This window comes from Heloderma suspectum, chromosome 9, assembly GCF_057233095.1.
Source record: "Heloderma suspectum isolate Gila_16-S chromosome 9, 16-S_ref, whole genome shotgun sequence".
NCBI lineage: Eukaryota > Metazoa > Chordata > Lepidosauria > Squamata > Helodermatidae > Heloderma > Heloderma suspectum.
Window position 1 is genome coordinate 13,160,858 of NC_139466.1, and position 16,436 is coordinate 13,177,293.

At 41.3% G+C, this 16,436-nt stretch overlaps 1 protein-coding gene across 3 annotated transcripts in view; it reads right to left on the minus strand.

Moving 5' to 3' along the window:
- Positions 1-3,244: 3,244 nt before the first annotated feature.
- Positions 3,245-16,436, minus strand: part of RNF128 (ring finger protein 128) — a 64,268-nt gene continuing 51,076 nt past the window's right edge. For 2 of the 3 annotated variants that reach the window (XM_084813731.1, XM_084813730.1), the window contains exons 3-7: positions 14,193-14,264; positions 12,736-12,818; positions 9,065-9,161; positions 8,494-8,662; positions 3,245-6,180 (exon numbers count right to left, since the gene is read on the minus strand). In XM_084813731.1, the coding sequence (XP_084669857.1) occupies positions 6,062-6,180; positions 8,494-8,662; positions 9,065-9,161; positions 12,736-12,818; positions 14,193-14,264 (540 nt within the window). In that variant the 3' untranslated portion in view covers positions 3,245-6,061. Of the gene's footprint in view, positions 6,181-8,489; positions 8,663-9,064; positions 9,162-12,735; positions 12,819-14,192; positions 14,265-16,436 lie in introns of all 3 variants that reach the window. The other variant, XM_084813732.1, reaches the window with a different exon arrangement.

Below are 16,436 nucleotides of genomic sequence, written 5' to 3' on the forward strand. Positions count from 1 at the left end.
GCACATGCAGTTTTGCATTTTAAACTCACTTAAATCATAGCACCATCAGGACGATAGGAGTCCAATGGAGTTTGTTTCTCCTGCCCTGGTGCTAAACTTATTTACCTGGGAGTAACTGGCATTCTGTTGTAGAAAAGGATAATACATATTTTAAGTAAAAATAACAAAATGGGCATCTGTAACCACAGACATGACCAGCCAGGCACCCCGACTATACGTTCTTTAAAATAAGAAAGCAAGGATGCTGTAACAAGCAGTGTCAACCCCCACTGTGCCTGGACATGCCCATGCCTCCACCTCCATCACTTGCTGCTTCCTGGGGTGGGGGTGGGAAGTGCCATCTGCCTCCTCACCCTGGATTGTGGTCTGGAGGTCCAGCCCTAACTGCATCACTGACTGAGAACTTACAAAGTATTGCTAATTTTTGCCCCCCATCCCTGACAGGGCTCCTGTGCAGTTTTCAGAAGAGGAACGGAGCAGGTGTTGCTTTTCCCACCATGCACAAATAGTGGGGGGAAAGCTTCAGCAGTTCCAATTTTTCTTCTACTGCAGCTCTTGAAGGCACAGGCACCCTGCCAGAAAAGCTGGCAACCTTCCTTTTTTCCCTCAAGGGAGGAATGTGATTAGAGTTAAACCAGAGACCATGGTTTTAAAAAACTTGCTTATGCACACAAGGCTGTCCTGGGTAGCCCTGGGCAAGTCACTATCTCACTCAGCTTAACCTCCCTCCCTCCCTCCTTCTCAGGGTGGTTGTTTGAATAAACCCTACCCTAAAGTTCCATGGCCCCTTCATGGATCACTGCCTTGTTGTGGTGAAGGGGCTTGCTTAACTCAGTGAAGCCATAAGCTATGCCGTGCAGGGCCACCCAAGACGGACAGGTCATGGCAGAGAGTTCTGACAAAATGTGGTCCACTGGAGAAGGAAATGGCAACCCACTCCAGTATTCTTGCCAAGAAAACCCCATGGAACATATCACAAGGCTAAAAGATATGACGCCGGAAGATGAGCCCCTCAGGTCGGAAGGTGTCCAATATACTACTGGGGAAGAGCAGAGGGAATTTCCAAGTAGCGCCAGAAAGAGTGAAGCGGCTGGGCCAAACCCGAAAGGACACTCAGCTGTGGATGTGTCTGGTGGTGAAAAGAAAGTCCAATGCTGTAAAGAATATGAACTTGAGCACGCTCCGGGAGAGAGCGCAGGACAGGAAAGCCTGGCGTGCTATGGTCCATGGGGTCACGAAGAGTCGGACACGACTGATCAACTGAACAACAAAAAAGTTCCATGGAGGTGTGAGGAATGTGACAAATTGTCCCTTCAGGGCCATAGCAGAACTTTTGTCTTGAGGCCTGAGGGTCCATTGGAGAAAGGGAGGATTAACACAGAAAAGCCAGCATCGAGATACAGGAAGGATGCAAATGTGTATTCAGGGGTGGGCAACTTGTAGGCTAAAACATCTGGATGGCTACAACTCCTATCAGCCCTCACCACTGGCTACGCTGGCTAGGGCTGACGGAGGCTGGAGGCCAAAACATCTGGAGGCCACAAGTTACCCATCCCTAATATATATGCTTAAAGTTAATCACATTAAGTATGAACAATGCAACATTTAATTTTGCAGCTTTTCAAAATAAGCCCCAAGGTGCTTGTCAGACCTCCGAGTGACTTTAGGCCAGGGGTGAGGAACACTTTAGACTTACTGGCCCAAACACTAAAAGGTAGTTTTCCTAGGTGACAAGGTAAAACACTCTCCCCCCACAGCCAGGAGAACTAGAGACACAGGTGGGATTTGAATGAGAGCTTACAAATTCAAGGTCCTGGAAGAGCTTGGACCACGACAGCTCCCCCTCAATCTACAGCCCTGCACCAGTTGCCCTCAAACGTGCAGGACTGCTAAAGTCATACCTGATTATATTTAAGCAAGGCTACCAACTTTTACGAGCTCCTTGCTTCTGCAACCAACCGTCGTTTTGATGTTTAAACATGGACATACAATAATGCCTTGCACATTTTCACATCAAGCTGCTGTTAGGAGTTATAGCCTCTCCCCTCCACCCTGCCCCAGCTTCTGTTAAGTGAACCTGAACGTTACCGTCAAGACAGATTGCATTAAGTACCCATGTACCATAAACATTAAATGTATAAATTAAATATTTCATTTATTTTTCCTTGTCTAAATGTCTGCTTTATGAAAGTCAAATGTGTCAGAGATTTTAATTTAATAGTCTGTTTAATGGGTATAGCAGATCTGGTGCTGGAAGAAGTGTTTTGATACAAATGCTCAATGGGTGTAGCACCTGTATTCCTACTTTGACAGCAGGCTCTACCAGGAAATCCATCTCTCCAAGCCTCCTTGAAACATACAAGATTTTTCCTCTTTTGTCCATTCTGATAAGTCTGTTGCATTTTGAGTGCTGATTTGCAGCAAATTCATCGGTCTTATGGCAGGGGGAAGTTTACTCTACACAGTCCCCTTTGCAAGTGAAGCTAACCAGCCTGCAGCTAGTTGTATGCCAAAAATACCAGCCACCAAGTCTCTCTTCTGGCTAGTTTGATTCTTAACACACCCACACCTATTTTTTCATGGACAGTTAGACCTGGAACGTGCTGTGCTATTTCACCCCCACCCCCCAAGGCACACATTTAAATCCAATGGCTGCACAGAGTGAAATAACAGGATGGCACTTCATTTATTTAGTGATGTGGGAAATTTGGGTTAGAGTGCTGGATGGGCAAGGAAACCTTGCATGGTGGCTCACTGGCATAAAAAAATAGCAACAAGCGGAGTAGCTCATTACCCTCAGCAAGGTTAACCCTCAGGTTTAAGGATAGCACCAATGTTTCTTGCAGCCTGAATTATGCACTTGTGTATGCTTTAAAGGTGTTTAATATGCAGTCCTCAGCTCACTCATCCCAGTTTGAACAAGGCTGCTCCATAGAAAATAAGGACTCGCAACTGCCTGTCTTTCAAAGCAGAGGCCCAGAGACCAACTGTGAAGTCAGGTAGTTTTACTATGACACTCCCTGGTGTTTCAAGGCTGGTCAAGATTGAAGTTAATCACTTCACAGCAACATGGTTTACCAAAATAGCAACTCCAAGTTGTTGTTCAGTCGTGTCCGACTCTTCGTGACCCCATGGACCATAGCACGCCAGGCCTTCCTGTCCTCCGCTCTCTCCTGGAGTGTGCTCAAGTCCATATTCATTGCATCGGTGATGCCATCTATTTATTTTTTATTTATTTATTATTAAATTTATTAATCGCCCATCTGGCTGGTCACCCAGCCACTCTGGGCGATGTACAACATACAATAAAACAGTTTAAAACAATAAAATTCTACAATAAAAACATTTTCTAAAGTACCCTAACCCTCCCCAAATGCCTGCCTGAACAACCACGTTTTTAATGCACGACGGAAGCTCATTAAAGAGGGGGCATGACGGAGTTCCCTAGGGAGGGAGTTCCACAGAGTGGGGGCCACCACAGAAAAGGCCCTCTCCCTTGTCCTCACCAGTCTAGCTGTCCTGGCTGATGGGACAGAGAGGCCATCCGAGGCTGATCTTGTTAAGCGGCCTGTCTGGTGCTGCTGGAGGCGCTCCTTAAGATAGGCTGGGCCGGAACCATATAGGGTTTTAAAGATCAAAACCAACACCTTGAATTTGGCCTGGAAAACAACTGGCAACCAGTGCAACTCCTTCAGCACTGGAGCGATGTGATCTAGCCATCTCATCCTCTGCCGTCCCCTTTTCCTTCAGTCTTTCCCAGCATCAGAGTCTTTTCCAGGGAGTTTTCTCTTCGCATTAGGTGGCCAAAATATTTGAGCTTCAGCTTCAGTATCTGTCCTTCCAATGAGCAGTCAGGGTTGATTTCCTTTAGGATGGACTGATACGACCTCCTTGCAGTCCAAGTACTGAATGTTAATGCAGTAAAGTAGATTAACAGGCTACCCTCATCCTGAAAATGCATGGTGGGTAATGCAAGCATAAAATCTCCTGAAAAACAGACTGAATATCTATGAGACAAAGTGATTAAGGGCACAATTCTATGCATATTTAGACAGAAAAGAGTCCTAAAACTCGCAGACATTTTCGGCCTAAACATGCATAGGGTTGCACCCTAAGGATCTTGCCGCTTCTGCTGATTTAGGACTGATTACCAGGGCTCAGGGTTAACTAACTTACTGTGTTTGGGACAACATAGGAAGCAGCATCCCTAAGATGTTGATAATCATTTTCCTGAGCATTCTCACCTTTCCCACCTCTTTTACAAAAGTCCTGCCATGCTCATGTGAAGCAATATCCAGTATCAACCAGAATATTTAAGGGTTTTATCAGCTTTCAGGGCTACATAACATTCTGCATCTAATAGAAATAGAGATATCATAGAATTTATATACTTTACAAGCACTGTGCACTTGAGCAGATCCATCTGTTCAATAGACATACCAAATGCTCTCATAATCCTCCAAGTGGACAAGCAGATAGACAAAAATCCCCTTTCCCCCCATCAAGTTCCTTTAAAATATTCACACCTAACAGTTTTTAAAATAGCAGCACCTTGCCATCTGTCAACTCCCTTTGAATTTCCCTCTAGCTAATGTACCAACTAGCCTCTCTTTATTGCTAAAGGCATGAAGATTATCAAGCATTCTAAACTTTTGGGGTTCTGCAGGCTCACGATCTCTGACAAGAGCTAGACTGTCAACACAGGCCAGTTTATACACAACTCCTTTTTATTATCAAAAATAAGTGAACATCCTACACAGGCATTAGAATGGCTTTATTTACATTTTGTATTCAATGGAATTTAATAGAAATCAAATATTTACAACTTCATCAAACACTATGCAAAACGAGGGAAAATTGCACTATTTTCTCCTGTTAGAATCAAGTGAAACATTAAAAACACATAATCGCTGTTCTCTGGTCCACACTTATGCTGGACTTGCAATTAGAAAGAGAACCACAGAAGACATAAAATAAAAATAAAGTGCATTATTATAGTAGTTCACTTTGCTGGATGAGGTTCCAGGCTCCACGCTAAGGCACCCTGTGTTCCCCTCTTATGCTTAAATCTGAATTGCCATCTCACATGTTAGAAAAATAATGTATGTAGTTCACTCATTCAGTAATTGCCATCTTAGCCATGTTCTCACACTACCAACTCTGAATATGAACAGATTTCTTTGGGTATCTTTATTCAGCTGTTCTCTCAGAGTAGCAGCAACAAAACTTACCTCTGAGTGACAGATCTTCAGCCTCTGACAAACCTGAGAGCAGCATTATCTAAACATTGGACAGATTGAGCTGTGTGTCAGCATTTGCACCACTTAAGACTTAAAGCAGTTCACAGTAAACAGGGCAAAGTGTATGACTTTATCCAGCTATTTTCCAGTAAAATGTGCAAATTCAAAACGGTTAACTTTTTACTCAAATATCTTGAACATTTCTGGAATGTGCACTTTTTCCACAAATTTTAATCCAGTGAAGAAGGTGCAGAGAATTCCCAATGTATTTTATGGGCACGTTTGACATGTGGTTTGTTTTGTCTTGCCTAGTAGCTTCATGCAGCAAGAGGCTAACCCCAGAGATTAAGGACTGAATATAAGGCCACTCTGTATGTTGTTTAAACACTTATTAATCCAGACCAATCCTGAAAAGTAACACACCCTTGTGGTTACATAAACCAAAAGCTCAAAAAAGCTAACTCAATTAAGAGAGTTAATTAAAACCCAGTAAACTTCCCCCCTAAAAAATGTACAATTTTATGGTTTGGAGGTTGAACAAATGAAGTTCCACTGTATGAAAAAGTGGTTGTGCTCAGATGGCTTTGTGTTAAGATTTTGTCCTCCTTGGTCGCACTGAAAGAAAGATCTGTACTCAAGAGTACTAAAACTAATCCACAAGGAAATAAGTTAACGGACAGGTCACTTCATATAATTGCAATCTTAAATTGTGTATTTCATCTCAATAGCAAGGCAACATTGCTGTTACATCAGTCTTATCACTTCTGTCATTGTTTGATGCTGGTATGTCAAGTGAATAGTAGTTTTATTACAACAGCTACTTAGGACTTTGCTTCATGCACTTGTACTTCATCTGCCTCAAAACCTGGGTTGTCAAGATGTGGAAGAACATCTACAGGTGGAGACTGGGATGTGTTGTTCACAAGGCGGAGATTGTCATCTTTTAGAAAGGAAGGGGGGGGGAAACAAGTTTAGAAAACACAGTCACAAGTAACCAGTATATATTCCATTCTAGTTACATCTCAATTCCAATCTTTATGAAGTTTATATACACCAGTCTGGCCAAGAAATTGGAAGTTAAACGTATTTGGCTCTCTTCTGGCGCATCCCATTTGGGCTATGTTTGGTGGCTTGTCTAGTTTCTTCCATATCCTACAAACACTTTCAGTTCACAACTCCATCTGCTAGCAGAGTACAAGTGTGGCACAGCGGGAATAAGCAGTGAGCTGAAAGACTCAAATCTCAGCTCAGGCATGGATTCAGTAGGTGGGCCTTAGACAAAGCATTTTCTTTCCTTGATACAGGGAGGTTTTAAGAAGCTATATGAAGCTTCTGAGAAGCTATATGAAATTTTTTAATGAATGATACAAGACAAAATAATAATTTGTGAATACACAAGTTAGTAAGGTGAATAATTTAGGGTGCAATCCTACTGCGATAATCAGCAACCTCTGAAGTTGGGAGGCTGCCGAGTATCCAATATAGGGTGGCCATAGCATGGAGGTGATCCTTGCCTCTGTGCTTTGGCCGGCCTACATTTTTGGCTAGATTGCCGATTTGGCTGTCTAGCTGTGGCTTCAGGGAGGGAAGGAGGCCATGCAGTGCATAGGAAGCTGCCTAAAGCGGCTTCCGCAGTCTCCTCCCCTCCCCTGGGACCGCCCCTTCCCCCATCTCTGTGCTCCATTTCTGAGTGTGGAGAGAACCACGGCGGCTACGAGAAGGCAGGGAGTGCAGTTTCTGGGAACTGCATTTGGAGTTCCCTGATAAATCCTATGGCCCTCCAGTGTCTAGTAGCCACAGAATTGCTCCCCTCAATATATTTGTAAATTACTCAGCGTAATAATATATCAATGCATAAAAAGTTAAAGGAAATAAAAGGGATTACCTACAAGACCACTTTGCTTCACATTCCAATAATCCTTAAAATCCTTCCATTCTTCCCCAAATCTATTCAGGGGGATTTTCCTATATTCAGAGTGCATATACTAGGTAATTTTGTTCATAGTAGCCACGCATCAAATTTTCATTAGCTGCTCTCCCAAATATAGTATTTTTTTTTACCTTCTAATATATTGCTTCAAGCAAGTTAGCTGCTACTATCATATGGAGCAGAAGTACTCCTCTCTAGGGCTTTCTCCTTTTAAGTATGTCAGTAAAGTAACTTAGAATCTAGTGGCTAAAAAAAAAAATCTTAGAGATTAATTTATCATGTACAGTTTTTGAATCCAATAGGTCCTCTGGCAAAACCACTAGCAATGAACAAAATCATCTTTCTCATTGCCACATGACCAAAGGTCACTACCATCCTCATAGAATTTGGACAGTCTAGAAAACCATTATGTACAATTCATAACACTTCTCTTCAAACACTTTAGAAACTCTACTCCTGTCTGTTTTCCCCAGATGTATTTCTATACTTCTGATGTCAAATCAAGTATTTAAGCTCCTTTCCCAGAAGTGCATGTAATCAGGATTTCTCTCACTACATGCAGGTTTTTCAAAGTACTTCCTATCTATCTATATACAAAGTTGTTGTTGTTGTTCAGTCGTTCAGTCGTGTCCGACTCTTCGTGACCCCATGGACCATAGCACGCCAGGCCTTCCTGTCCTGCACTCTCTCCCGGAGTGACTATATACAAAGACAGAAAGGCTAATAGAGTATTTTTAAAAAATATATTTTGAGCTAAACATTTTGGCTTCCATCCTCATCAGTAGCTGTGGTATTAAATGGATACCAGGAGTGGCTGTTTGGAATGCCTGAAGGTGAAAATTCCTTAGGAGAAAAAACAGGGGTATGGCTGATATAATGCTAACAAATTGTCCTCCAGATTAAGGCCATTTGGACCAAGAGATCTGAGTCTGGTATATATATATGGTACTTCTCCTTAGTAGCACTGATTGTAGCCCAGCCACAGTAAAACAAGTCCCTACCATCACAATATGCAAAGAAGGCACAGCCTTCTAGTAAAAGGGGAAGAGCTCCAGAACTCATACTGAACTGAATCACTTGAGTACTACCTATTAAAAGGAGGCAGGAAGGGCTGGAGATAATGAACTGCAATTGATTTGGTGTGAACCCCCAGCAGGTGGCAGCAAATACTAGTATTTATTTATATCAACCCTCTCCTGCAAGTTTAAGTTTCACAGCCCACTGCAAAGGAAATTAAAAATTCTGCCCTTTGCTAAACTCAAGCAAAGAGTAAAATCGACCAAGAAGTGCTAATGGAACCTGCAGGACCAATGAAATACCTACTCTCCGAAGGGACAGGTTCCTCTACAGCTGGCTCTTCAGTTCCCTGTACGGAAGCATATCCAGATGATGCTGTCTCACTGTGACTATCCTCTTCGTTAAGTGAAGGGATGTTAGATGCTTCACTGGGCACAGCAGCTTGTAAAGATTCCCCTCTGTCTTCTATATCAACCTATGTCAAGCAGATTTGAAGTGAGGAAGCCTATTGTAAAATCACATTATTCCGACGAAGTAGCAAGCTATCTTCTTACCATCTGTATTATATTTACTTTGTATTTGGAAGGTAAGTGCTTGATACAACTTGAACAGATGCTAAATTAATACAATCAAATCTTAAGCATGGAAATTTGTTCAGCACTGAGGGCCAATTTGGAAACACATAACAAGGAGGAGACACACAGAAAACGTGCATATTTTGACTTGCAATTGGTAGTGGAATGGATCTCCTCCTTAGTTGGCCTAAATGTCTTCAATCTTATTACAGCAGCCAAATATTCAACTAATTTACCATTTAAATTCCAGGAGCAGCAGAAAGTCAGACAACGGTTGACTTCAGCAGAGATCGTAGATTTACCTCAATTCCAAGAGCCTTGAGTATGTCACATTTACACATGGGGCACGTCCTGTGCTCCAGCAGCCATGGATCAATGCAGTTTTTGTGGAAGAGATGACTGGAAAGAAAGAGAAATAACTTGTAATATGACTCAGCAGATTACAGCAAAGCTTTGCTTGCTAAAAGGTAAAGCGAATGGCATTGTTTAGAAGTGCCCGGAAACTCAAACAAGAAACCTAAGCAACACAAGTGCTGAATAATGGAGTGTTTGCCTTTTTAGTGGTACAGTAGCATGTTATTAGAGAAAAGGAATGACATAAGCTTGTGGAATTTGAGGGGGCAATGGGGAGAAGTGCAATGAAGATGAAGGGTTAGTGATACAGTACCAGGATGGAAACAACTGTGGCGTTTGTGAACAAGGGCATGTCTGCATGAGAACAAGCGAGAATTAAATGTGTGTTTGAGTGTCCCCATTTCTGTAGGGCAAGACCTAGTGGTCCTTACACCTTCCCAGCTTTCCACACATCAGATCTAAAGCCAGCACAAATTAAAGTAGGTCAATTTGCCACTTGGGGACTACAAATAACTACTTTCTACATTTTGCTTTGCTATTCAGCTTCTTAACATTGTAGGCTTTTTCAGCTGCAACCCCAGAGCTACGGAATTCTCTTCCACGGGTTTTTTGTCTGACTTCTCCTTATAGCATTCCAGAAGCAAGTCAAGAAAGTTTTATTTTGTTCCACTACTAGAAGTTAGCCCCATGTGTTTTCTTCCAAGTTTGTAGGTTTGTTTTCTGTTTTAGTCTTGATATTAATCTGCGTACGATTTTAAGGTGTTTAATCTGCCTTTTGCACACCACTTTGGAAAAGTAGTTGGAAAGGAGTTTGGAGATCTTGTAAGTAAATAAAACAGCGCATGCAGAATGGTAGCCCGGCAATAGCTGAAGACAGAGCAGTCAGGCTTGCATCAGGGATTTGCATCTAGCAAGGGATTTGCATCTAGCAAGGCATGTGTACTATTTCTCCACCATTCAGGGGCTCCACCTGGCCATCCACATATTATAGATATGCGGTCATGGCCATTTTCTACATATTGCAAAGAAGCCTCAGTATGAAGCTTCCTCGTACAAATATTGTACCACACATGACCTCTTAAAAATGGCTCCTCTAAACTGTGTTCATGAGCAAGCACCACTTAGTAGATTAAGAGTGCAATCCTAGGCATGTTTAAGCAGAAAAAAGTCCTACAGCTCCCAGCATTCCCCAGAAGCCATGCTGGTTGGGGAATGCTGGGAGTTGTAGCGATTTTTCTGTCTAAACATGCATAGGACTGCACCTTAAAGGGAGTTTCTAATCACTATGAATTTTTAAGGAAATGTACGATAATCATGCACTTTGCCCCAGGAGATAGCTTTCTGAAGTGGTTTGACTAAATGAGTAATATGGTATTTCCTAAGCTTCTGATAGCTGAGGCATACTTGCACTCCAAAAGATTTACTTTTAGAAAGTGTAAGAGAACAAACTACCTGTCCTCAGAGAATCTCAAACCTTCTGTGTGTGTGCATGATTCAATTTCTACCTGTGCCTCCTCCACAATACTGCCACACCACTGCACTGGAAGTCACAGGACAATCAAACTGTACCCACCCAATGTAGACACATGGTAGAATTACCATGGGTAACTAGAAGGAAGTGAAGTTATAGCAGTAAATCATGCAGACACACAGCAGGGGTCCTCCTCAGTGGATAAGGACTCTGGGCTCACATAGAAGACATTTTAACTATATATCATTTGATTCTTGTGGCACACTAGCAGTTCTCTAATGACACAACAGTGTGCCCAAGCACAGTGTTAGCCAGTGGTAACAGGGACAGGTGGTTTACTAGTCTAGAAAACATGAACAAATAATCATTTTCATGTCACTGTCCATCCCAAAATGTCTTTTCTACAGTTAATTTCCTTATTGATTTTTTTCTATTTAAGTTAAAGATTAACCCACGCACAATGACAACTGGATGCAACGGAAGATTTCTTTTATAGATTTGCAGCTGAAATATTTACCATTCAAAGCACATTCAATGTCACTTTTTAATTTTAGTATAAGAAATAAACCTACTGCCTCAGTTCTCACAATCATAAAATAGTTCACCAGTCCTTACTTGCAAGTACATGTCCAGGACTACTCAACCAAGGCAGTGTTGTCCTATTAATATTTCTGCTTCTAACTGTTGCTGTGACACCCCAGAGATGCAAAATCATTTGTTAAAGCCAACTGTAACTACAGTTCTTGTTTCATTTTTAAAACTTATTATTTTGAAGGGTTAAGGCTTTAAAATCTTGGACTTAAAGTTGTAAATTAGATTCAGCTATAAAACCAAGCCTAAAGGTTGAGGCAAAGTTTAAAGCTAAATTGTAGATTTTTCAGTTACACTTGAAACAGAGTCAAGCTCCTCAACTATACTCTGAGCCAGCAACCGAACATCATGAGAGAATAGAGCAGCCATTAAAAACAGCATCCCTGTTTCCCACTCCATAAAGTGTAGCAAAGGCTACTTCCGTTCAACCCTGCCAGCAGCAGCCAATATAAAGCTGATTACATCAGGACACAGAGAAAATTTTACTATATTTTATTGAGGGAGGTGGGGGTGGAGAATTATTAAAAAATTTCATTTAAAAATCAAAGATAGCCATGCTAATCCATGAGAAAAAAATCCAACACCTTTATTAGGACCAACAAAATGCTACAAACATGTGCAAGCCTTCAAATTCTCCAGAACTGTTCATCAGGCTAGGTGGTGCAAAAAGCAGGGGTGGGGAAGAAATGGAGCCCCCCCCCCCCCCCCCGGGACATGAGGTCTGCAGTTTTAGAGCCAGTCTCAAAATGGAGATTTGTAGACAAGACAAATTAATGTTGCAGATATCAGCTTGCTTACATATAGCAATGCATTCTGGGACAGAGAAGCAATGGCTGATCTCCATTCCTGAAAACCTAAAACCCAGAACTGCCTGTTGCCTTTGGCAAAACACAAAGGTTCCTGAGTCAGCATAGAGCAGAAGTACAGAGAAACATGACAGTCTGTATACTGAATCAGCAAAGCTGGAGATTAAAAACTGTCACCAGCCCTGTTTTATTCATAACATGCAGTTCTGCCCAGAGCTACGCAGGTGGTATGAACTTTTCTGGCAGCCATCATCTGGCATATCCAAACAGTTCTTAGAACTGCAAAGTTTCACCACACTGTTTAAGAACCTAGGCTTCAACAGGAGATAGGATAAAGGACATAAACTACCTAATGACATATATTCAGACATTCTCTTTACAAGAATCTCTCTTTGTATAGAGAACTGAGCATGCCGACAAATAAAAGAACTGGCTGCTTTGCAAATTCAACTTGAGTGCGATGTAAGTATATGAAATAAGAAGCATCCCTGAAGATTCAGGACTTGTCGGTTCTTATTGAACATGAACATGATCTACAGCACTGAAAATCTAAAAACAAACTGCTTCAGCTGAATAGCCGGATAAAACTGCTTTAATTAAATAACTAAATAAATAAGCCTTTACAACATGAGCCTGTGAGCATATTAAAAAGGGGAGGAAAACGGGGGGCACAGGGGAGGGGAGAACATGACCAGAGTCTTTTAGTATGAAAATATAGCTAGGGGGCAGGGAGAGAACAGACTCAACCTACTTGCATGTTAAAATTCTCACAACATCATTTGGCTTGTATACTTCAATACACACAGCACAGTTATCTGCATCAGGACCAGTTTCCTAAAGAAAGGAAAAGTTTATCCTTGTTAGAGATCTTGTTTGCAATAAACATAATAAGCATGCAACAAGTGTGAAGACAGGAATTCAGTTGATGGTCACAGAACAGGGAGTGGAGCATCATCCCCAAATACTGCTCTGCAGGTGAGGCTAAAAAGGATGTGAACACAAATACAGTCTGGATCACAATCTGAAGATAGGGTGGGATTAAGAATAACAGTATGGAAATAACAGAAGGGTGCAGACAGCAAGCCTGAAAGATCCATAATACCATGTACAGCATAACTCAAAGCTATCATATCAGTTTTGCATTCTTAGTGAATTCACCCTAGATTTAAAATACAACCCCCCCTTAATTTGGTTCTGAGGCTGAAAAATAACCTGTGAATGGTTTTTTTTTTTAACTAACATATAATTCCCCTGCCCAAAAAGTTAGGACCACTGAGCACCCTTTTGAAAAAAAGACAGTTTGAATCAAGCTCTGTCTTTTTACACCTATTTGTGGGGTTCATGGTCACCTTGCTGCAGGTAAGGAATTTACAAGCTTCAAATGACCTAGTATAATGTTATCTTGCTGCATTGGGAAAGACAGAATTTATGCATATGGTTATTTTCTTGAATAACAACAAGAAATAACTGAAGACACATCAAGTTCTTCTGTGTAATTTATACTCTGCTCTTGTGGCCATAGGGGGCTCAAAGCAGCTTCACACATTAAAAACACTAACTACATAAAAGTATGATACAAAAAACAGTGTTAAACATTAGATGGATATCAAAAGGGAAGATATCCTTGAGCCACTGTATCACCACAAAAAGGCCCTGCCTTTTGTGCTCATTCACCAACAACCTGAGATGATGGTACAGAGCAAGGCCTTTGAAGCTGATCTTAAGACCCAGACAGGTGTATATTGGAGGAGACTGTCCTTCAGGTAACCAGGTCCTAGACTATTAGGGGCTTTCAAGGCTAAGACCAGCACTTTAAATTGAGTTTGAAAACAAAGAGACAATCAATCGAGTTGATAGAGAATTGGAGTTATATCCAATTCATGGATACCAGACAAAAGTTGTGGTCACTACATTTTGGGACAATTGATGCATCTGGGCTGTTTTTAAAGGCAACTCTACATAGAGAGAATTACAGTAGTCTAATCTGGAAGAAAATGAGCACCAATTACCAAGGCTGCCAAGTCTGTCTTCTCTAGCATATCAACTAGAGCCTTCAAAATGAATTCCTGGCTACTGCTGCTACCTCAACACCCAGGAAAAGCAACAGGTGCAAGAACACCTCCAAGCTGGGCACCTGCTCCTTCAGGGGGAATGCAACCCCATTCACAATAGGTTAACCCCCCTTCTCCCAGTTCTTGGTTACAATACCTTGTCTCCCTGTTTCAATGTACGCAGCTGAAGCCGTCCAATAGCTTTTTTGGCATCTGCTTTCAGCCGTCTCTGAAACAGACAAGCACTAGGTCAGTACAGAACTTGTTCTCCCATAAAAATCTATGGACACCAACTGCTATACAATTCATTAACACGGAATGGGGTGTTTCGTGAGACAGATGGAGAACTGTTGCTTAACAGTGTTAACCAGAAGATATAAGATATACATGTACAAAAGTGTAACTTAAGTGTTTACTTAGCATTTATAACAAACACTACAGAGTTTATTTAGTAGGTAATGCTTGTTTATCATGCAGACTTAAGAACACTGTAATGGAAGTTTCCAAACACAAGTTGAATGTTTTCAGAAGAAATTTCTCATTAAGGTTAAACTAAGTTTGCCAGTTACTAACCCAATATTGGAGAGTCCTTGGTTCAGATTCTCCAATATTCCCTTTCATTAGCCTTATGCAAATATCCCAAGGAAGAAGCCCCTGTGTTCAGCTATTACTTTGCAATTATACTCTTGCAATTTCAACTGGGTTTCAGCTAAGCCCGTATCTCACTTAAACCAAATCACCCACTGCACTGAACTGGTTTGAACAAATTGTTAATGGAAATGGGTGGAATACATGCATTTGATCTAATATGGAAAGCTGTAGGCATGCAACTTTTCTCTACTATTTTAAAGACAGACCCTCAAGAACATAGGAGACTGGCTAGGATGTGTTCATACATCCCAAATTAACTGGAAAACTGCTAACCCCACTAGAAAAGCATTGCAAGGCAATTGCCGTGATGTAAGGAAGTTGGATGGCAGCATTCCCTTCTTCAGCCCATGCGGATTGGTAGAGCACAAGTCAGCTGATCAAGTAAATTCTGTTGTTGCCCACTGAATCAACACCTGGCAACTCTAGGCAGTCTAAGGAAGCACTTTGCTATTTAATTGCCAGGAATGTAACATCTGTACAGTGGTATACTACAAACACCCACACTAACCATTCTTTTATTAGACAGCACATATATTAATTACTTGGTGTGTATTGATGGAAGCACAATTGATCTATAGCACAAGAAGAGATCCTAAGAGATAAAGGAAGCATCACTAGTATGGGTTAACTGACATTTGACTAATATGATGTCCAGAGAACTCCTCAGGGAAACATGAAGCAATTGATATTTGAGCCAGTATCATATTTGAAGAAGAACTTACATTTAACTTTGAGAACAAAGGTTGGTCAATTTTTTTTAAAAGGCATCAATTCACCTCCTTTGATTCATTCACTGGAAAGCAAACAGATCTACGAGACTACCCCACAGTTACAACCATGGGCGCTTCAGGAATACGGAAGACTACAGCCTTTTACAACATTTCTGATTTGCAAAGAGACAGCTTTTTCAGAGATTTACCATATCAAAGTGATATGGTAAATCAAGCCCTTGAGAGCCATGGCAAGTCCCAGGAATGACAAAGCACTACAAAAATTCTGCAAATCCCGTTTGACCAGAGATGATACTGTGTGACAAAAGAAAAGACCGTACACCATGGGCAAGAGTAGCTCTACAACACCATTTTTGCCTCTTTAGAAAAGCCTCTCTCCCACTCTCTCTGAAGGAGACTATAAAATCTGCTAGCAGCAGCATTCAATTTCAGGACAATCTTACTGCATGAAAATACAATGCCATTACAAACTATTTTTTTAATAAGTTAAAAGGTTGTATGTTGCTGGGGTTTTTTAAACAAAACGTTCATACATTCACACAAGAAAAATCTACAAGAAGGAACCATATGAATAATGTAGCCGCTCTCCTAAAGCAGTCTTGCCAGTTGCAGCATGATGTTTTCTGCATGGTTTTGGTCCAAAAATTGAAAGTCAACTAAGCACAGACATGGCCTAAAAACCACCTGTAGTCTCACTGCTTACACTTACTGCTACAGTTAAGTTTGGCACAAGCAGTTATTCAAGAGGTACCTCCATTGAGCAGTCCTCTAGTGGCACATGGAATCATGAAAGCTGTCTCTCATTTACTTTTGAGATCAATTTGTCATAGACATATAATGAGCCTTAAAGATTCACATCCTCTTAAGAGGCTATAAATACTGATGAGCCACCATGAATACATTTTGTACAAATACGACTAATTCAGCATCACAAAACTAATTGGAGCTGGAGGAGAAAAAGGAAGGGAAAGGCTGTAATTATGCACTGGAAGAACCTGAACTAGCTAGATACCTGTAGT